Source organism: Phyllobates terribilis, unplaced genomic scaffold (assembly GCF_046119375.1).
Source record: "Phyllobates terribilis strain yellow unplaced genomic scaffold, ASM4611937v1 Scaffold_2__4_contigs__length_985480577, whole genome shotgun sequence".
Classification (NCBI taxonomy): Eukaryota; Metazoa; Chordata; class Amphibia; order Anura; family Dendrobatidae; genus Phyllobates; species Phyllobates terribilis.
The window spans coordinates 943,331,302-943,355,121 of NW_027362762.1; the positions used below are offsets into that span (position 1 = coordinate 943,331,302).

The following is a 23,820-nucleotide window of genomic DNA, read 5'->3' on the forward strand; positions in this document are numbered from 1 at the left end:
GCGCTTGTGTATACAGATTAGGCAGCACTGATAGTGCTTCCTCCTCTGGACCCTGTGATTATGTGATCGCTGAGTGTATGGAGGAAGCAGGGGCTGCTGGGCCCTAATGAAGCTCTGCAATGAAACTCAGAGACTGGATTTCCCCTGTAACTGGGCCAATAAACCAGCCCAAGTTACTGGGGAAAACAGCAATAAAAACAATTTAATAATATGCCACAATTCCCTCCAAAAGGTCTTTTGAGACCTTATGGAGGACACAGTATAGAAGATACTTAAATAAATCTTTGAAAAAGAAAAATGCCACGACTCCAAATCAGTTTAACCATCCCAATAAAAAAAAAGTCTAATATATAGTGACAAATAAAAGTTTTGACACCCCTGGTCAAAATTACTGTTATTGAGAACAGTTAAGCAAGTTGAAAATGAAATAATCTCTAAAAGGCCTAACATTAAAGATGACAAATTTCCTTCGTATTTAGGCAAAAAAAAATATTTTCATATTTTACATTTTAAAAATTACAAAAAGAAAAAGGGCAAATGCAAAATTTTGGGCACTCTGCACTGTTAGTACCTAGTAGTACCCCATTTTACAAGTATCACAGCTTGTAAACACTTTTTGTAGCCAGACAAGAGTCTTTCAATTCTAGTTTCAGGGATTTGCATCAAGAATTTGTTGAAATTTAATTGAATCCATTCTTCCCTCGGCCAGTGAAATGTTCCCCGAGCCATTGGCTGCAGCCCAACCCCAAAGCATGATTGATCCACCCCCATGCTTAATGGTTGGCAAGATGTTCTTTTCCTGAAATTCTGTGCCCTTTCTTCTCCACACATACCTTTGATCATTGTAGCCAAAGAATTCTATTTTAACCTCATTGGTCCACAGGACTTGTTTCCAAAATGCATCAGGCTTGTTTAGATGTTCTTTTGCATATTTCTGACTCTGAACTTTATATTGAGGACACAGGAGAGGTTTTCTTCTGATGATTCTGATGATTCTTCCATGAAGGCCATATTTGTGCAGGTGTCTCTGAACAGTAGAGCAATGTTCCACAATGCCATAGTCTGCTAAATCTTTCTGAAGGTCTATTGCAGTCAAGCGGGGGTTTTGATTTGCCTCTTTAGCAACCCTACGAGCAGCTCTCATTCATTTTGATTGGTCTTCCAGACCTTTTCTTGACCTCCACTGTAACTGACATTTCTTAATTACTTTTGTACTGAGAAAAAGGCAACTTGAAAATGCTTTGCTGTCTTCTTAAGATCTTCTTCTGCTTTCTGGGCCTCCACCATTTTCATGTTCAAAGTGCTAGGAAGCTGCTTAGAAGAACCCACGGCTGCAATTTTTTTGGCCAAGGTTAGAGGAGGCTGTTTTTTAATAAAACTGGGAAATTTCCATCACCTGGCCTTTCCTAATAATGACAGTGAACAAGCCATAACCCAAACAGGCTAATTAATGTCTGAAACCTTGGTCAGTTATTTCAGCACACAAATCTACAAGGGCGCCAAAATTTTTGCATCAGCCTATTTTCCTTTTTATCAAAACATAGCCAGCAAAATGAACTATAAAAAGACCATGGTCCTCAACAGGAGGCACTCCCAAAACTATAGTGCATATATGAGAAACTACGGCGCATAGATCCCATAAAGGGTGCAATAGATCACATAGACCTGTTAATTTTAAAAAATGCAATCTTTATTTTTAAATCATTAAAAACAGGTTTTAGCATGAATATATTATACAAAAAGTACAAAAAGTACATAGGATAAACTGGTGGGCAACAAAATAAAAGAAAGGGCGATCACATCAGCAACGCTATGGCTAAGTGTACAACATGACACACTAAAAATGCCATCCATCAAGGTAGAGATGGTCTACAATAGTTAAATCCCAACAGCTACAGTCTGAATAATCACTGACATAAAACAGACAGGGAAAGAAAAAACCTCAAGGGCAGTTCCTAATATCATTTCAGTGATATGAGCTGAGGTAGTAAATGCTAGCTTGGGAAAGTACAGTGTCATGTGCATGTGTGTATAGCCTGAAAAGGCACAAAGTACAATTTAAATAATGGATGCATTACCCATATGCTGAGACACTGCATATGAGTCACACTACTGCCCCGACGCGCGTTTCGCATAGGCTTCTCCTTGGGGTTTTCTCTTTCCCTGTCTGTTTTATGTCACTGATTATTCATACTGTTGCTGTTGGGATTTAACTGGTGTAGACCATCCCTACCTTGTTGGATGCCATTTTTAGTGTGTCATGTTGTACACTTAGCCATAGCTTTGCTGATGTGATCGCCCTTTCTTTTGTGTTGTTGCCCACCTGTTTATTCTATGTACTTTTTGGATAATATATTCATACTAAAACCTGTTTTTAGTTACTTTAAAAATAAAGATTGCATTTTTAAAAATTAACAGGTCTAATGTGATCTATTGCACCATTTATGGGCTCTATTTTCCTTTTAGCAACTTTTTTCTTTTTTTTAATTTTAGGCCTTTTAGAGATCATTTCATCTTCATCTTGCTTAACTGTTCGCAATAACACAGTAATTTTGACCAGGGGTGCCCAAACTTTTATATGCCACCGTATAAAAATAATTTATGCAGAAAGGGGAAAACAATTTAAAATTCTTTGTGGACATAAAAAAATAACATTATGTCCCATGTATCACAAAAATTATTTGCATATTCACATGAGAAATATTTTAAAGTCATTAAAGACGCAAGTATGATAAAACATGCCAGGTCATGAAGGGAGAAAATTAGCCTGGTCCTGAGCAGGTTAAAATCCAACATTCCTGATCCCCGTTGCAGCAGACAGCAGGCAATGATTAGTAATAAACAACAGATGTAAAAATTATTTTAGCAAGTCAGCGGATCTTGCCCAAAGTGCATCAATCCCTTAATTTGCATATTGGTATCCGTATAAGTAAAAAAATCTTTTGAACTTGACAATTTCAGAGTTTTGGACAGGTACTGAAGGTGTATTGTCTTTCTCCAACTCTGTCCCATTTACAGATGTTGTGGAGACAAAGATTGAGCATGTTGTATTTCAACATGCCCAATACTTCCTGCAGGACACAAGCTGCTACAAGAGGTTTCTGGCTACAATTTACTGAAATAAATATTTTTATATTGGAAAAATGGAGTTAGGGACATATAGCAGAATATATCTAAAGTTTGTGGCTGGCTTTTGGCACACATTATATGGGGAGAACGCCCCCATCAAATACTGTGCCCTGAGGTCTCCACCGACCTCGGAATTGGTAAATATCTCATAATAGTCTAAAGCAGGGGTCCTCAAACTTTTTAAACAGGGGGCCAGTTCACGGTCCCTCAGACCATTGGAGGGCCGGAATATAGTTTTTTAAAAAAACTATGAACAAATTCCTATGCACACTGCACATATCTTATTTTGTAGTAAAAAAAAACAATACAGGAACAAATACAATATTTAAAATGAAGACCAAGTAAAGTTAAATCAACCGGTATTTCAATAGGTAGGTAACTGTACCCAATAGGCAGCATAGGTCCTCAATAGGCAGGTAAATGTCCCCAATAGGCAGGTAAATGTCCCCAATAGGCAGGTTGTTCCACCCCTTATAATGCCCCATGCGGGATGCCACCCCCCATATAATGCCCCATGCAGCATGTCACCCCCCCATATAATGCCCCATGCAGCATGTCACCCCCCGCATATTATGCCCCATGCAGCATGTCACCCCCCCATGTAATGCCCCATGCAGCATGTCACCCCCCCATATAATGCCACATGCAGCATGTCACCCCACCATATAATGCCCCATGCAGGATATCACTCCCCTGTCTTTATAATGCCCCAAGCAGCATGTCACCCCCCCGTATAATGCCCCATGCAGCATGTCACCCCCCCATATAATGCCCCATGCAGCATGTCACCCCCTCCCATATAATGCCCCATGCAGGATGTCACCCCCCCTCTTTATAATGCCCCATGCAGCATGTCACCCCCTCATATAATGCCCCATGCAGCATATCACCCCCCCATATAATGCCCCATGCAGCATGTCACCCCCCCATATAATGCCACATGCAGCATGTCACCCCCCCATATAATGCCACATGCAGCATGTCACTGTAGCACCCTGAGGATTCGGCTGCTACAGGGGTATTACACCTCAAGCCAGAGGTGTGATATTCCACTCCCGGGTAAGGATGGAGTGTGGAACTGAGCTCAGTTAGCTGCATACACTACATACATCCCATTTCCGGGGGACAGATCGACGGTACTCCCACCAGTTTATGTGCAGGTACGATAGTGTCTGTCCCTGGCTGGAGTGGGAGGGGGGTGGAACATCCCAGTAGTGTAGGGGCAGATAGGGGGAGCAGTCTGGGTAATGCTAGGAGCTCATTGGGTGCTGGTCACCTGAGCTCACACATAGAGGGAGTAAATAAGGTGGGAACCATCTTAGATCAGGGTCAGTCTGTCAGAGTGTAACCTGAGGAGCAGAGCAGAGAAGCTCAGCCAGAAGGGCTGACAGGGAGTTGTGGTTCCGGCTGAGCCCAGCTCCAAGGCCAAGAGAGAGAGAGGAGTCAGAAGGACCCAGAGAGAAGGAGAAGGAACCCCAAGACCCCAGAATACAAGCAACAGGGTGAAGGGTTGGCACCTAGGGTACCGGATCCCAAGCTGGCAGAGAGAAAAGCACACCTTAGCCAGAGACCGGAGGTCGTGGGCAGGATCTGCCACGACCCTCACCAAATCCACCAGGAAGGCAGACCAAGTATAGGGTCAGGGAACCCAGAGGAGGTGTACCCACCAAGAGACCCGAGGGAGCCGGACATAGGTGGATCCCTGGTGAGAACGGCCAGAAGAGAGGGAAAGTCAGACAGGAGCTCAGGACCACGCTCCAGAATTACTTGGGGGTTGGCCGAGTCCAGGACCTGGTGGACGCAGCACGGCTCGGGTGGTCGCTTCAGGCCAGAGTGACCATAAGAACACCCGTAAGTAAAAACCCCTGAACTGCACAGCCCGACTCTGAGTCTTCTTGCTGATTCATCCTGCACCTTCACAACCACCATCCTCCACAACTGACCCCCTGAGGCTATACCCCTCCCGTTGGGGGTTATACTATCAGAAGCTGCACACACACCACCAGCCTCAGCGGACCCTGCTGCAGCGGCGGCCGTATTGACCGCAAATCAACGGGTGGCGTAGTCGACACTAAAGAACATCCAGCAACATCTGTAGGACTGCCACACACTGAGCTTGACACCCTGGGCACGGACCGGGTCACCGCCACTCGGAGACTACAACCCCCATCTGATCCGGCTCCGGGTATCCCCCCAAACAGCACTGGCCCAGGGGGCGCGTCATCACCCCCCCATATAATGCCCCATGCAGGATGTCACCTCCCATATAATGCCACATGCAGCATGTCACCCCCCCATATAATGCCCCATGCAGGATGTCACTCCCCATATCATGCCCCATGCAGGATGTCACCCCCCCATATTATACCCCTTGCAGGATGTCACCCCCCCATATAATGTCCCATGCCTCCATACATTAAAAAAAAAATTAAAAAAAATCCAATACTCACCTCACTTCTCACTTGCTGCTGCTGCTCTACTCTGGTCTGGACTCCAGCGTTGCGGCGGCGTTGTCCAGCTCTGCGCTTCCTGTGACGGCACTCGGGAGGGCGCGGTGTAAAGACGTCACCGCGCCCTCTGACCTGAGACGTCACAGGAAGCGCAGAGCACGGAAGACAGCGGATCTGCAGTGGCACGGGGAGAGGTAAGTATCCGCCTGCCGGGGCCCTGAGCAAGCGGGGGAGAAGGGCGGGCAATGGCACTGCTCTCCTCTCCTCCGCTCATAGCCCAGCGGGCCGGATAAAAGTCCTCTGCGGACCGCATGTGGCCCGCGGGCTGTAGTTTGAGGACCCCTGGTCTAAATCAATGTAATGGGGATATCACAGTTTATGATCTAATTTCTTTCCTTCAACTGAAAAACTTTTTTGTTTTATGGTTTTAAAATATCTCACTTTCCATTTAGGAGTCCTGACTAAGGCAGACTTGGTTGACAAAGGAGCAGAAAATGATGTTGTAAGTGTAGCTCAAAATCGTGTGTACAACCTAAGGAAAGGTTACGTGATGGTAAAATGTCGCAGCCAGGTGGAAGTACAGAATAATCTTGTCCTGGAAGATGCTTTAGTTAATGAGAAAATATTTTTTGAAAACCATGAACACTACAGGTAAAGCAAATTTTCATTCCGCTACAGTTCCATATTATATAATAATATATTACTTTTCTTATGCAATGTTTCTCTGTGTATTGAGGGGTCCACCACTTTGAATAATCGATTTTTGTTAGAATGGTCTCCCAAAGCCGTAGGAAATGAACAACAAATGGAAAAACATGGTTGGGTGATGAATTTCTGGATTGATACACATAACTGGTGGTTACATATCAGAAATGAGCACAGAGCTTGGTGGTTACACATCAGAAATGAGCACAGCGCTTGGTGGTTCCATATCAGAAATGAGCACAGAGCTTGGTGGTTCCATATCAGAAATGAGCACAGAGCTTGGTTGTTACACATCAGAAATGAGCACAGAGCTTGGTGGTTACACATCAGAAATGAGCACAAATGAGTTTGGTGGTTACATATCCTAAATGTTGCACAGAATTTAGTGGTTATATATCAGAAATAAGACGCAGAACTTGGTGGTTACACCTCAGAAATGAGGCATGGAACTTGGTTGTTACACATCGGAAATAAGTCACAGCTCTTGGAGCTTAAACACCAGAAATGAGGCTGAGGGCTTAATGGTTACATATCCAAAATGTTGAACAGAACTTGGTGGTTAAATATCAGAAATGAGGTACAGTGTTTGGTGGTTACACATCAGAAATGAGCACAGAGTTTGGTGGTTACGCATCGAACTGAGGCTCAGAGCCTGGTAGTTTCACATCAGAAATAAGGAACAGAGTTTGGATATTACACATTAGAAAATGAAGCACCACACTTGGTGGTTACACGTCAGAAATGAGTCACAGAGCTTGGTAGTTACACATCTGAGATGAGGCTAGAAGCTTGGTGGTTACACATCACAAATGAGGCGCAGATCTTCCTGGTTACACATCACAAATGAGGCGCAGATCATTGTGGTTACACATCAGAAATTAGTATTTTAGTGAAACAGGAGCAGTCTCTCAACACAGTCCACAGTATAAGGTTATTAGGTGGCAGTGAAGGAGCTTATCCCCTAAATTACCTTTTTGAGTTTTTTTATTGTAACCATTAAGAGTAATTCTTGTGATGCTTCAGATCTCTTTGCAATCTCGATGCTCGCAATCTTTTAGTAGCATTGGACATGTACTGATCAGAGACCAATAAGATTGACCTCCGATAATTTATCCCTTTATAGTCCATGGTCCAGAATGACCTACGGATACTCTCTGTCAGTCCACTGGTCTTCACAATACAATTTAAAGAGGAGATTCTTGGCATTGGTAGGCGATGACCTAACAAAGCCCCCTAGTCTGATCTGATCTGATTACAAGGCCATGTCAAAAGCTAGGTCTAATATATTGCCTGTCAACATCGGCAGTAATGCTTTAACCCTTAGAGATGCAGACATTTTTTAATTTTTTGTTTTTGTTTTTCCCCCTTGGCTTACAGGGGTCTTACCTTTTTTTTTGGTCGACATAGCTGATTAAGAACATTTCTTTTGCTGGACAAGTTGTGGTTTTTAATGACACTATGCATTTGAGCTAGTGAAAAAAAGAGGAGAAAAAAATCAAAGTGGGATGGAAGTTAAAAAAAACAGCAATTCTACCAAAAAATATTCAATTGCCATATTACGAGAGCTTTTTATTTTTTTCAATGGGGTGCGGGTAAACTGTACTTTTCAATGCTACCATTGCTCATACATCTGCAGTTAATAATTAAATTAAATTAATACAATATAAAATATATGTAGCAATTAAATATTAGCTCGTTCAAATCCCATACTAGTTTAAAAATAAGGAAAAAAATAACTGAAAAATATCAAGAAAAAAATAAATAAAAATTTTAAAATACATAAAAAAAGATGTAATTGAACATCTTGGAAAATAATCTTTAAAATGATAAAGTTCTGGCTTCATTTAGATTTATGCAACTTCCACTGGACCCAATTGGAGCTGTGCAAATCTGTATATTATTAGCTCCCCCTAGTGGGACTGTGGGAGGACAGAATTTTATCATTTTACTCTATAAGTGAAGTCAGGGATTCATGGAATATGAAAAATAGATTTTTAGTTTCCATGAAGATATATACTGAAGTATACAGGTGGAGGGTTCCAGCTCTCCTTCTAATGCTGCTGAGCCTCAAGCCTAAATGTTTAGCTCACTCCAAAAACTTTAGACTTGTTTGGAAAATCTGAATTAATAAGAGACACTTTATCTTAACAATGGAGTGATTTGTTAGTTTATGGGTCAGAAGTTGTATAAATTTGCTGGCCACTTTAAAATAGGTTTAGAATCTTAAAAAGCAGAACTTTGTTACAGTATTACTTTATTATTTTTTTTTTTACTTTTAGAGTTCTTTTGAAAGGTAAACAGGCTACCATCCCCTGCTTAGCTGAAAAACTTACCAAAGAACTAGTGAATCACATCGCTGTAAGTAACATGGAGTATTAGTTATGACTTTTATAATATATACGTATATAAACAGAATATGGAGGTTCTGGTTTTCCCACTGCACAAATTATATAATCCTGACTGCATGGAGTAACCACTAGAGGGAGCTATCTGTGTATGGATGTATACAGGTAGTTTTAAACTCAATCGTAGCTTTAAGAATCTGTATGCAGTGAGCGCCCCCTAGTGGTGTCCGCATGTAGTCTCTATAACAGTGTCAAGGAAGACAGGTGAAGCAGACGAGGGCTGAGCCCTTTCTCATCAAAAGTTTCATAGCAGAAGATGTATACTATAAAGGATATTATCATACACGGTTTCTGATTGAGTCTCGGTCATTCCATCACTGCTGGCCACTGGGATTGTATGCCCATAACAATGTGCCATTGGACAGAACCATTCACAGTTGAATTGGCAACCAGATGAGTCATAAGTGTGTGCACATGTATTATAGATCCTGCAGGAATAGCGAAGACAACCCCTTTAAGACTTGATTTAGAAGTCAATAGCTTGCTTTTTAGATACAAATAATAAGAGGCTTGGAGTGTGGAATTCTTGTTGCTCCATCTGGTTTGTTACTCACTAAACTTGGGTGCAAATTTGGATGTTTGGACTTTACTGCAGGGTATCCCAACATCAGAGTCCACAGACTCTCCAAAAATTGGCTACAGGATACTGAAGCAACAAGAATAAGACATCTAGCCTAGAGGACAGGACCACAGGGGTGATCAGATAGAGCCAGAGGACAGGGCCAGTTGAGTAGGACTACCAGTCATATCTAAAGGATGAGACAAGAGCGTATTCTGGATTGAACTACACGTATTAGGCAGATAATCTAAGGGGCAAGACAACATCAGAGTCCAGGAGCAGAGATAGGTCATTCACAAGCAATCAATAAAACATACTCCTCAATTATCTCAGATCCAATGAGACCGTGCTGAATTTGGGGAGCTGTTGGGGTATGTCCTGATTTCAGCTGTATCTATGCCCTAAGGTCACAGATACAGTTGAAAACAATGGTGGCGCAGAGAACGTCATCAGATCCCCAGTTCATTGCTCAGTTTATGTAGTGACTGAAGGTCCTCAGAGGACCTTTAGTTTTCATGACATTCTCGGGTCATGTGACTGGTAAACAAGGAGCATGACACAGGCAAGGTGTGTGTCAGTTGTGTGTGAAGCTGTGGGCACATCATACTGTGTGTCTGTGTGGGGCATCATACTGTGTGTGGTGAATGTAGTAACATCATAATGTGTAAGGGGGTCTGTGAGGGGCATCAAACTGTGTGGTGGGGGTTGTTGTGTCTATCATACTTTGTGGTGGACTATGAGGGCAGTCATATTGTGTTTCAGGGGCTGTAGGGTCATCATAATGTGTAGGGGGCCATCATACTGTTTGGGGGGAATTGTGCGGGTATCACACTATGTGTCATATGTCACATACGGTGTGTGTGTGTGGGCATTCTAGTATGTGTGGGGTATCATATTGTGTGTGAGTTTGGAGGGCATCATACTGCATGAGGGGATATTTGTGGGCATCAGACTGTTTGGGGGCCTGTGGAAGCATCATACGGTATGGAGGGAAGCTATGGGGGAATTGTACTATGTGTAGGGGTGACTCTAGGGGACTCATACTGTGAGATAGGGGTGTTCTGGGGGCACCATACTGTGTGGGGGTCTGTGGGGGCCATCAAAGTGAATATGGGAGCAAAGGGTACATTATTTTATCTGGGGTGTGACTGTGGGGAACTTATACTATTTGTGGGTGGGGCTGTGGGGGCATTATACTGTGTATGGGGGAATGTACTGGGGGCATCATACTGTGGGTCAGGTGCAATGTACTGTGGCAGTATCATACATTTTTAGAGGAATCTACTGTGGGTGCATTATCCTGTATGTGGAAGAAAATACTGTGGGACATATTACTGTGTGTGCTGGCACTGTGGGGGGTCATACTGTAAGAAGGGGATGTAGACCATTATACTGTGTGTGGGAGACACTGGGGGCATCATACTGTATAGGGGATTGTGGGGGCATCATACTGTATGTAAGCATTAATGAGCTTCACTAGGGGCAATATATTTGTATGGGCACATATACTGTAAAGGACTGGGTAAGGTTTGGGTTCTGGCTTGAGATAAAATAAAACATTTTTGTGCACCGCAGTATGTGTCCCTCTTTCTTATCTTTCAAAGTTGGCAGTTCTGAAGAAAGAAATATAACTGACGAGAAGCAGGGACTGAACTGAACTGTAACTCAGGCACTTAACGAAGTAAAAAATTAAGAATTATATAAAAAACCTCACCATAGAGGTAGCAAATGGAAGACATAGCTGTGAGGCAACAAAGTAAAGCCCAAAAAAACAATCTAAGCTGAAGAAGGGTGGAGTGGTCATAGAAGCATAATGCTCATGGGCTTCTAAGCTGTGACATTAAAAAAGCACCTTGTTCATCATCGACACAGCACGACCTCCATGAGGACATGAGAGAATGGTTCTGGAGGCGGGTGGGGAGTAACATTGTAGGCAGTGCTGGTTTTGACAGTATAACCCCTCTGGCGAGCATAAGGAGCTCAAGAAACATTTGTTCCTCTGCCTGAGATATTGAGTTAGGATCTTGCACCACGACTGCCTCCTGCAGACAAAACCTTGCCAACATAATTTTGAAGAAAATACCTCCAATCAACCACAGAACCATGTGGCTGTAGAACACGTATTCTCAATCGCTCTGTTGTTGATGTCTCTTAGGGAATGTGCCCACGATGAGGAGCCGCTGAGGCCCCGACGCTGCAGAACAGCTGCACCACTTCCACACTTATAATGCAAATGAGCGCCCGCGATTTTACTTTTGTTCACATGTGGCTTTCCTCATTGGTGTAAGTCTACGGGGCAAATCCACATGCGTACCCGCAAGAGAAGTTGACATGCTGCGGATCTGAAAGGCGTGCCGCATGTCAGTTTCCGCGAGTGATCCGCAGGTGCACAGAGGCGCATAGAAATCCATCCACTATACTGTAACATCTGGCCGCTGTGGGTTTGACGCTGCATAACACGCAGCATCAAAACCGCAGCAAATCCTGAACGTGAGAACACACCCTAAGTATGTTTTCTATTTTATCCAAGAATTTAATTCACAGCTACACTGCTCAGTACTGCTGTTTAATATCCTTTACGGTGCTGCTGTTTCTGAACATGTGCTACATAGAGACAGAAGAGCAGGAATCCCTCATTTCTGTGTGTGCTGTGTATAGGAGACATCATAGCAACTGTAAATTAGAGATAGCCCCTACAGAGGGGACGACTGGTAAAAAATGCAGGATGCAAGAGAGATAATGGCCAAAAATAATGTTCTTACTTATGTACACACACTACAGCCTATTCTGAAAAGTTAAAGAAGTTGTCCACTACTTAGACAACTCCTTCTCATACCCTTCGCTTGACCCCGATAAAATAAAAAAGCTTGTACTCACTTCCGGTGCCGGCGTCATTCCCGTGGTGTGACATGTGACTCCACTATAGCACGGACCGCGCAAAGTCTGTACTACAGGCTAGACTAAACTAAGTAGCACACTTCTCATTCTCAATCTCATACTACCGTCTTCATTGAGGGGTGCGAGTGTCATAGGATTGTACAGCACTCGCTTCCGCACTGACGACAGTACCTACCATGTAGTTCCTCATCATTTTTTTTAGGAACCCTTATCTGTTTAGAGCCAGTATGGCTGTCCCCTCCCCCTTCACACTCCCCTGATGAGTTAATCAACGAAACACGTAGGGAATGGGAGTATTCTTGGGACATGTGCAATAGATCCCCAGTCCTTTTATATTATACATGAGATTTTTTTGGGGTAATAATAGTTATAATAATAGTTTTTATTTTTATAGCGCCAACATATTCCGCAGCACTTTACAAATTTTAGGGGGGACATATACAGACAATACAGAATAAGCATATCTCATATCGAAAGGAGTGAGGGCCCTGCTCGCAAGCTTACAGTCTATGAGGCAATGGGGGAGACACAAAAGGTAAAAAGTACATATATTGTATAATGCAGCCTTGATATACTAAATAGGATAAATAATAATACATGGACTAGTCGCCAGCCAGTATGTGTGCAATCCTGACAGAGGCTATTAAGTGCATGGTTGGTATGAACCTGAAGTTGAAGAAGATTTTAATATGGGGGAAAACTGGGACGGACAGAGTGTGTTTAGGCGATACGCCAGTCTAAAGAAATGTGTTTTTAGAGTTCGCTTGAAACTGTGGGTATTGGGAATTAATCGAACTATCCTGGGTAGTGCATTCCAAAGAATTGGCGCAGCACGCGAGAAATCTTGGAGACGGGAGTGGGAAGTTCAGATTATGGAGGATTTTAGTTTTAAGTCATTTGCAGAGCGGAGGGCACGTGTAGGGTGGTAGACTGAGACAAGAGAGGAGATGTAGGGGGGTACTGAAGCATGGAGCGCTTTGTGGGTAAGCGTGATAAGTTTAAATTGAACTCTATATTGGATGGGTAACCAATGCAATGACTGGCACAGGGAAGAGGCATCGGTGTAGCGGTTGGCGAGGAATATGATCCTGGCTGCTGCGTTAAGGACGGATTGGAGAGGGGAGAGTTTAGTAAGAGGGAGACCGATTAGTAGAGCATTGCAATAGTCAAGACGAGAATGAATAAGAGCTACAGTAAGAGTTTTTGCCAAGTCAAAGGTGAGAAAAGTCCTGATTCTTGAGATGTTTTTGAGGTGTAGATGACATGAACGAGCAAGTGATTTGATGTGAGGAGTGAAAGAAAGATCTGAATCAAAAATGACCCCAAGACAGCGGGCTTGTTGCTGGGGAGAAATGGTTGAGCCACAAACGAAAATGGCAATATCGGGCAGAGGTAGGTTAGTGGAGGGAGGAAAGACGAGGAGTTCAGTTTTTGACAGATTCAGTTTTAGGTAGAGGGAGGACATAATGTTAGACACAGCAGAAAGACAATCACTGGTCTTTTGTAGTAATGCAGGGGTGATGTCCGGAGCAGAGGTGTATAATTGGGTGTCATCAGCATAGAGATGGTACTGAAAACCGAATCTGCTGATTGTTTGTCCAATAGGAGAGGTGTATAAGGATAAAAGAAGGGGGCCTAGGACAGATCCTTGAGGACCCCCGACAGTAAGGGGAAGTAGGGAGGAGGAGGAGCCGGCAAAAGACACAGAGAAGGAGTGGTCAGAGAGATAGGAGGAGAACCAGGAGAGAGCAGTGACCTTGAGGCCTATAGAGTGGAGCATAGTGAGGAGGAGCTGGTGATCCACAGTGTCGAATGCTGCAGAGAGATCCAGGAGAATCAGCAGGGAGTAGTGACCATTAGATTTAGCTGTTAGTAGATCATTAGAGACTTTAGTGAGGGCAGTTTCAGTAGAATGTAAAGAGCGGAAACCAGATTGTAAAGGGTCAAGAAGAGAGTTGTCTGAGAGATAGCGGATGAGACGGGAGTGGACCTGGCGTTCCAGGAGTTTAGAGATAAAGGGAAGATTGGAAACAGGTCTGTAGTTGGCCATGCAGTTCTGGTCAATGGATGTTTTTTTAAGTAATGGTTGTATGCTGGTGTGTTTAAAAGAAGAGGGAAAGATACCAGATGAGAGGGAAAGGTTGAAAATTTTAGTTAGGTGAGTGGTGACAGCTGGAGCAAGGGACTGACGGAGATGTGAGGGAATAGGGTCACTGGTGCAGGTGGTAGGGCGAGAAGATGCAAGGAGCCTGATCACTTCATCTTCCGTGACTGGTTCGAAGTCAGAAAGTAAGCAAGATACAATGTGGCGGGGGGGAGCATGCATAACATTTGGGGATTGGGAGAAAATTTCCTGTCGGATATGGTCAATTTTTTCTTTGAAATAATTGGCCAGATCGTCAGCGCTGAGGTCGGTGATCGGGGCCTGTGTTGTTTGATTGAGGAGAGAATGAAACGTGTCAAAGAGTCTTTTAGGATTATTGGAAAGTGAGATTGAGGTTGTTAAAGTAGGTTTGTTTGGAGAGGTGAAGAGCAGAGTTATATGTTTTCAGCATAAATTTATAATGGAGGAAATCTTCGGGCAGATTTGATTTTCTCCACAGCCGTTCAGCGCACCTGGAGTACCGCTGGAGAAGACGTGTTTGAGGCGTGTGCCAGGGTTGTCGCCGTCTATGCTGAATTTTAATTTGTGTAGGAGGTGCGGCTTCATCCAGGGCGCATAGCATTATTTTGTTATAATGCTTCAATGCAGAGTCGGGACATGAGAGGGAGGAGATTGGGGCCAATGATGATTGCAACCTTTTTATAAATTTCTGGGTGTTAATGGCGCGTAAATTTCTATAAGTGTGGACGGTGGGAGTGTCTTGAGTAGAGTCACAGTTCTTGACAGAGAATGAAAGAAGATTATGGTCAGAGAGTGGAAGGGGAGAGTTAGTAAAGTCATGTACTGAGCAAAGCCGGGAGAAGATCGGGTCCAATGTGTTCCCGTCCTCATGTGTAGGAGAATTAGCAAGCTGTGAAAGGCCGAAGGAGGAGGTTAGTGACAAAAGATGCGTGGCAGATGGGGAAAGAGAATCGCCAATTGGGATGTTAAAATCTCCCATGATTATCGTGGGGATGTCGCAGGATAGAAAATTTGGAAGCCAGGCAGCAAAGTGATCCAGAAATTGATGGGGGGGACCTGGAGGGCAAATGACAACCGCCACTCGCAGGGAGAAGGGCCGGTAGAGTCTGACTGTGTGGGCCTCAAAAGACGGGAAGATAAGGGAGGGTACAGGGGGGATAACCTGAAAAGTACATTTTGTTGAAAGAAGCAGACCAACACCTCCCCCTCATCTGTTGTCAGGTCGCGGGGTATGAGAGAAATGTAGGCCACCATAGGAGAGAGCTGCAGCGGCGGTGGTGTCCGACTGCTGGATCCAGGTTTCAGTGAGAGCCAGAAGGTTGAGGGAATTAGAGAGGAAAAAGTCATGGATGTAAGAGAGTTTATTACAAGCTGAACGCGCATTCCAAAGGGCACAGTTGAATGAGACAGAAGATATGCAGGGAATATTAATGAGATTAGCAGGGTTTCTGAATGTAACAGGGAAAGAGTTAGTGTTATTATTACTGGAGGGTGCTGGGTTGGGAGAAATATCACCTGCGACTAATAGAAGGAAGATACAGAGAGTGAGCAGATGGTTGAGTGATTTGTGAGAGCGTTTCCTGTGTTGTATGGTGGGAATGAATGGATCTGCGTGGTATAACATTGTGAAGAGAGCATGACAGCTGTACATAGGAGAAGAGAGGAGTGAGGGGTTAATATGGATGAAGTGTGCCGAATTTGTGGGAGAACGGTGAATGTGGATGATTGTAGCAGCCAGAAAATAAATGGCAGAGATACAAATGGTGAATACTGTTTGCAAAACAGATGACCTGGAAGCAAGTTTGTTTAATTGTCTTGCATGTCTTACCTGTCTCCTGCCCTGTCCAACTGCCATTTTCTAACTGCCGATAAATTATGGCACTTCGATAAAGTATGCATAAATGCTATATGCATAAATGCCCCCGCATAAATGCTGCCCCTTGACTATGTCTCAATATATAGGGACGTATCTGCTTAGATCTACACAGATTTAACTCATTAGCAATCAATCAACTAGCTTAAGACAACAGAGACAATAAAACTGCAGAAAACAAAAACAAAAAACAGACTGGCAACTCAACATGGATCATAAACTCTTAAAGTAAGTGTGATGACCTTAAAGTATCATGGATTAAACAACGTAGAGGAGTGAGAAATATATACCAGTGATAGGCTGCAGAGCATTGCATGGAGATACAAGGCAGTTTTCAGGATAGATCGCACATAGGAGTGAGAATTGTGGGTGTTTTCTCCCCCCCCCCCCCATTGTTATTACCTCCTCTGTGGAGTGCGTTCTCCTGGATGAAATACCAGCTGAGTGGGGATCCTATCTGTTATGAGTAAGGCTTTACTCCAAGGAATGGTGAGACTGTTCCTTTCTCATTTATATGCTTTTGTTACGTCATTATTACACTGAAAGGGGGCCACAGTGTTAGGGCATGTACTCCCTCCCCTGTTGTGTATGTGACGATTATTTATGTGTGTCATTTATTATTTTTCTTTTTTCTTGCTCTCTTGTGGTATCCTTTTTGAGCCTTTTTGGTTTATTTTAAACATATATAATAAAAGTTATATTTTATCATACCCTCTTCCATGCGAGATACTAACCCATAGCACAGACTTCCTTGAAGTTATGCTTTAAAGGAAATCTAAATGCCGAAATAAGTAAAAAAAAGTAAATTCAAGAGTGGGAGAACTCATGATAAAATTGCTGTTTGCAACTCAACTACACATTTCTAGACAATTTTGGGTTAAGGGGATTTCTGATGATGGATGTAAATGCAGAAGTAAAGACTATGAAAAAACACGGTATAAAAGTTAATTAGGATCAACTGTGTTGTCCTGGATCAGTTCACCTTTTACATCCAATTGGTGCCCAAGCTTAAAACAGCTGATGAATAGGGGTGCCGGGTATCAAAACCCCATGATTCTATTATCGTTCACCATTCCAAGGTTGGATGATAAAAATAATAAGGCGGAACAGCCCCTTTAAAAAGCATGGCTATGCTAATGATGCGCCCCCTTGGGCAGTGGAGTACTCGGTAGCCGGGCCGGTCGGTGCTGGGGATGTCACGGTGGCAGTGACCCAGTCCGTGACCCAGGGCGGTCAATTAAATTTTTAGAGATAATGTTCGTGACGCCACCTGTGGTATGCGGCTATATGGGGCCACCACGGCGGTGCAGATCCTCTGGAGCTGATGGTGACGCAGCAGAGTTGGTTCAGCTCTCCACAGGCAGAGCTAAGCTCCAGGGCAGTATATGAAGAATAAAGAGGTAGATATTGTCAGTGCTGTGTAGTGCAGGGCTGGTGGCGCAGCAATTATTCAAGGACACAGTGGGGTGCAGTTTTCAGATTTTACTCACAGTTGTTCAAGACTCCAGGTTACAGTTACCAGTGTGTAACCGCCCACGTTGTCCTGCATCCTCCGGAGTAGGGGTCCAGCAATCTCTCAGGTATCTCAGGAGCACTTAAACGGGGCCCCGTTCTATGTACCTTTCCTTGTCATCTCAATGCGCTGGCTCTCACCCTCCTGCCCTGCACCTCACAATCAGTGTCCCAAGCCAGTGGTCTCGGGCTTTGTCAGGCGACGTGCTCTCTGTCCCCTGGACCCTATTCGGCCACCTTTTCGGCGATGTAATTGTGGATTTTGGCTGCAACACCTTGAAAATGCTGCAGCCTCCGGTTGGCTAGCTGAGCCTGGTTGTTCTCCACTAGTCTTGGGGCCGGTCCCCTTCTGTGGCCTGATCCCTCCACGTGAGTGTGAATTCGGGCGCATGGGTGGCTTCTGCACTCGCCCTGCCCCTGGGATCCCTTCTGTCTTCCTGGAGCCCTCCTCACTCCTCCTCTCTCCTTTCCTCACTCTCCTCCTGGGCCTCTCTCACTAGGCCCGACTCCCCTCACTCTACTGAACTCCTGCTCCAAGCACTGGAGCCAGGAGCATGGACCCATCTGCACTGCTCTACTGAGCTGGACTGGACCCTTCTAGATGTTTCTCTCTGTCTTTTATACTCCTACCCTCTGTGCTCCACTGAACTTCTTCCTCCACCCACCTCCTCTACCTAGTTCCACCCTCAGGCTAGGGACAAGGGACTGTGCTCTCCCTTAGGAGCAATCTCGCCCTTCCCTACTGAAGTGGAGTGTATTGGATGTGGGTGTGTGGGTCCCGGGCAGTACTCCATCCTTACCTGAGAGTGGGGTACCACACCTCTGGGTGACATGCAATACCTCTGTGGCAACTGGACCCGCAGGGGCGCCACACTAAGCAGGCAAAGCTTTTAATTTCTGTCCTCCTTGCAGACAGAGCCATGGAGGAGGGTCTCTTGCTATAGCTAGTTGCCATACAGCCAGAAACAAGTCAGATCTGAGATCAGTAAGAGGAAAGAAACAGCTTATCTCCTTGAACATATAATTCATATTCTTATATTTTTTATTTTTTACATTAGACGACACTTCCTGGTATCGAACATCAGATAAAAAGTAAACTACGGGAAGCAGAAAATAACCTGAAATTAATTGGACATGGGGTCCCTGATACCCCTGAAGAACAACGTCAATATTTATTATCTGTAAGTATTGTAAGATTGTTGACGTTTTACAGTACCAACCAGGGGATGTGTGAATCTAACTCTGAATTATAATACAGGTCAGTAGAGATGACGAGCTATTCTGTTCAGTTATTGCACCGTGGTGCAACGCTTTGTATTCTCTTACTGAGTAAACAGTCAAAGTATGCTTATTTAATAAGGTTTTGAAATTCTACATCTGTACATACATTGCATACACACATATACAGGTGCATCTCACTAAATTAGAATATCATCAAAAAGATAATTTATTTCAGTTCTTCGATGCAAAAAGTGAAACTCCTATATTATATAGAGTCATTACAAACAGAGGGATCTATTATATAGAGTCATTACACACTGAGGGATCTATTCCAAGTGTTTATTTCTGTTAATGTTGGTGATTATGGCTCCCAGCCAATGAAAACACAAAAGTCGTTATCTCAGTAAATTGCAATAATTAACAAAAAACACCTGCAAAGGCTTCCTAAGCGTTTAAAAATGTCCCTTAGTTTGTTTCAATAGGCTCCACAATCATGGGGAAGACTGCTGACTTGACAGATGTCCAGAAGGCAGTCATTGACTCACTCCACAAGGTCCCAGAGTCTGGAGGAGGAGTGGAGAGGCCACAATCCAAGCTGCTGGAGGTCTAGTGTGAAGTTTCCACAATCAGTGATGGTTTGGGGAGCCATGTCATCTGCTGGTGTAGGTCCACTGTGTTTTATCAAGACCAAAGTCAGCGCAGCCGTCTATCAGGACATTTTACAGCACTTCATGCTTCCCTCTGCCGACAAGCGTTTTGGAGATGGAAATGTCATTCTCCAGCAGGACTTGGCCCCTGTCCACAATGACAAAAGTACCAATACCTGGTTTAAAAACAACAGTATCACTGTACTTGGCCCGCAAACTCGCCTGACCTTAACCCTATAGAGAATCTATTATAGAGAATCTATGGGGTATTGTCAAGAGGAAGATGAGAGACACCAGACCCAACAATGCAGACGAGCTGAAGGCTGCTATCAAAGCAACCTGGGCTTCCATAACACCTCAGCAGGGCCACAGGCTGATCGCCTCCATGCCACATTGCCGCATTGATGCAGTAATTGATGCAAAAGGAGCCCGACCAAGTATTGAGGACATTTACAGAACATACATTTCAGTAGGACAACATTTCGGATTTTAAAAACATTTTTCAAGCTGTTATAAAGTATTCTAATTTACTGAGATAATGACCTTTGGGTTTTCATTGGCTGTAAGCCATATTCATCAACATTAACAGAAACAAACACTTAAAATAGATCCCTCTGTGTGTAATGACTCTATATAATATAAGAGTTTCACTTTTTGTATTGAAGAACTGAAATAAATTAACTTTTTAATGATATTCTAATTTAGTGAGATGCACCTGTATACATACACATTACACACATGCATTCGAATTACAAATGTATACACAATAAACACATTCACAGACATTACACATATGTAAATACACTTTACACAGGCATGCAGTATCTGCTTACATATTATACACATAAGAAATATATTCATATGCGCTACATACATATATATTTCATTAGATACATACATATTTAACACATAACACATATATTTATACGCATAACACACACATACTCTTTATAAGCAAACACAATGAATAGAACATAACGTTTCTCATGAATGGGGCAATGAGCTTGATAGTTACAGAGTCTTCTAAGAAGCAATGTGCTTGGTGATTACGAACAAACTTACAAGTCTGTGACTTGATGTTAGGTATGTGGTTGGTAATACAACAACAGTGGTCTGGTACTTTACACACCCTGCTAGCATTCTCCTCAGCAGCTCCTCCTTTCCTCCAACATAGCCATTGTATCATTATCTTGCAGCAAAGCACTCTCTTTCTCAAAGTGTTTGTCTCTGCTCTTTTCTCATGGTCACTTCTTTTTTGCAGCAATGCACTGCTATAGCTAAAGTAGTTTTGAAATCTTGCGCATTCTTGTTTCCACTCACTCAGTTACTGTGTAACAGTCCCTTATACTCAGTCTTCTTGCAATCTGTGACATAGGACACCTGTTCACAGCAGGCATCAGTGTTCAGACTCCCTCTAGATGGGTTTTTTCCTTGCCTCTTGTGGGTGGCTAAACTTGGTCTATTTGGACTTTAGGGCTCACCTCTGTGGTGGCAATGTTCGCCCTCTCTCTAAGGCATATAAACTTTAATAGGTGGATTGGACCTCCTTACATGGGGCATCAACAGCAATACGAACTGGATATCTTTAATTTTGTATCTGTGGCTCTCTCTATAGCTTTAGGATAGCCCAATTTCTAGTGAGTGCTACTTACACCCACTACTAGCCACCCCCTGACGAAGGATGAGTTTCCGAAACGCGCGTCGGGGCTGTACCACATGGTGCCTCCCGCTTTTCTGGACCGGTAATGCTGGTAAATAATATTTGCCCCTCTTTTCTTGGATTTATGACAGATTGTGATTATGTGTTAGTTATTAACGCTTAGGGACTATCACTTAGACTCTTATAGGAGGTGTACATTTCTATGGTAATTATTTAATATTACACATATGCGTACATAATTTGAGGTGTACACCCTTTGAGTGAGTATTTACTCCTGTCTCTTTATGTTCTATATGAAAATTGTATAGGCTATAATCTGTCATCACTTAAGCATTTGATGAGGTTTTTGCTACATATGTAATCTTCATGGAACTATGTTCGTTTTATTCCATTATGTGTTTCCCCTTGCTGCTGCTGGTCCCATTTGAGGAACAAATGAATTTTTGTATTTAAGTGTATTACTAATGATTGTTTACTTGGCATCTTGGTACGGTCATGCTGGTGCATGTAGTGCCACCTAACCCTTCTACTTCATAATAAAGTTTTTTTATGCTGATTTAATCTAGTTTCCGTTTGATTGTTATTCGGATGTTCTCTTGTTGGACAATTTTCCGAATGGTCTGCCATTCTATATGGGTCTGTATAACCAGCACAACAGTATTTATGGACCTGACAAATTGTGGGTCTAAATACTAGGATTAATATGTGCCGGTACATTCAGTGTATTTCCTATAGCCAGCTATGTTGCAGACGGTCTCTGGTGGGCACCACAGCTTTTCTTCCTCTGGTAAAACTATCGGTCTGCAAAGATGAAGGTTGAACTGTCACAGCTCTCCGTCACGGTTCCAAGTCTGTTGGTGCACACTGGCCCAGTTGTGTAACATCTCTGGCCTCTTCACTCTAGGCTAGGACTTCCGGGAGTGACCAGGTCTCAATGCATCTGTGTTCCTTGCCAACATGGTGCACGTTGTGATGTTACGTCCTGTGTCACATCCTTAAGACTTGCAATGACCTCCAGAACTCCCAACCTACAGTGAAGAGACCAGAGATGCATCGGAAGGCGACAGAAATAGGTGCAGTATACTGGACAGAGGGCAGTGGTATAGGTGAGCGTTGAGGTGAGCATTAGTCTCTTTCTTTTTTAACCTTCTGCCAGCCTTTTATGGTTCAGTAAAATAGCATCTAACTTGTTCCCATTTTGCTGAATTCTCATGAAGCGAATTACAAAAAATCTTTATTTTGTAGAACACAGATTTTTGTAAAATTTGAGTAGAATACAATTCCACTTGAATAAATTCACTTAACCAACCAAACATAACTCCAAAGCAGGAACCCCAAAAACGCTGCTATGGATTTCTTTTTATAGCATGTAATTTTCTCTTTATTTCATCAGAAAATTCAAGAATTTACCGAAGGAATTATTAAGGTGATAAACGGAGATGAAGAAGGAAGCAGTGAAGACTTAAATCTGTTCTTAAATTTGCGAAGACTTTTTGACATGTTCGAAAAGTCTATGAAAGAATCATGTGACGTGTGTAAGTAGAAAAAAACGTAAGGGGGTAAGAGGTCTAAGTTGGAGGAGGGAGGGCTGGATTGAAATGACTATAGATATTTTGATTAATTTGATGGGAGGGGAGAGATAGGAGAAGTGCTAGTGTAATGCCAGTGATGCACTACTCTGCCATAGGTCACACACATGTGGTGTGCTAGTATTATCGCTTCACTAAGGCAGGAATAAAAGTAAAAAAAAAAAAAGGCGTTTGTGATGCCAGGGTGCACTGTATTAACTTCTGTTTCATGGCGTGATGGTATGTTGTGCACCCGATAGTCCAGAAAACAGAGAGAAGGCTAGGTTGGTAAACTTTACTTCTTGCAAACAAATACAGATAAATCCAGACAGATGATTCCGCAGAGTTTCTTTTTCAATGCAGCAAGCACAGTTACTTCCCAGTATAATAATGCAGATACAGAAATGGTGCAGTGACTCCTGAGTCCTGGCTTCTGCTTATCTGTAGGTCCTTATCACACAGCTGATTGCAGCTGCCACTGTGGTCTCTCATGTGATCTCAGCTTCCATACCTGTTCCTCAGCTTATCACAGGCCAGACCAGACACCACACATGTCTGCTCCTCTCTCCTTCTGAGCACACACTGCACTCAGCTCAGGGCCTTGGCACGTGGTCTAACCATGTGACCTTATTGCCATATATGGAAAGCAGGGCTAAATCATTAACTCTTGGTAATCTAATAGCAGAACACAATAAGTACATCACTCTATGCCTATATAAACCATCCTGTACATTTTCTGCAAAGGGAATATAAACATTAGGCAGACATAATGAGATAGCTGCTGGCTCTGCTACATCTTAAAGGGGAAAACACATACAACTTTGGGGCACTACATATTCACCCACTTTAGGCTAAGTGCCCACGATGCAGAAATGCTGCAGATTTTTTCTGCATCTCCCTGGCAGGAAAAACGCATGCGCATTTTACATGCGTTTTCCCTGCCAGGTAGAAGCGTTTGTCAAGCGTTTTTGCATGCATTTCCACATGCGGGTTATCAAGCACTTTCCAAGCGATTTTAGCATCACTTGGAAAAGTGCTTGACAACTTGGGCACACTATATAAATCCAT

At 43.2% G+C, this 23,820-nt stretch overlaps 1 protein-coding gene across 1 annotated transcript in view; it reads left to right on the forward strand.

The window, feature by feature from the left end:
* The window catches only part of LOC141253083 (interferon-induced GTP-binding protein Mx2-like), a 70,605-nt gene that overhangs the window by 21,960 nt on the left and 24,825 nt on the right, over positions 1-23,820 (forward strand). The window contains exons 10-13 of the mRNA XM_073670839.1: positions 6,032-6,230; positions 8,564-8,642; positions 18,715-18,837; positions 22,578-22,719. Coding sequence (XP_073526940.1) covers positions 6,032-6,230; positions 8,564-8,642; positions 18,715-18,837; positions 22,578-22,719 — 543 coding nt within the window. The remainder of the gene's footprint in view (positions 1-6,031; positions 6,231-8,563; positions 8,643-18,714; positions 18,838-22,577; positions 22,720-23,820) is intronic.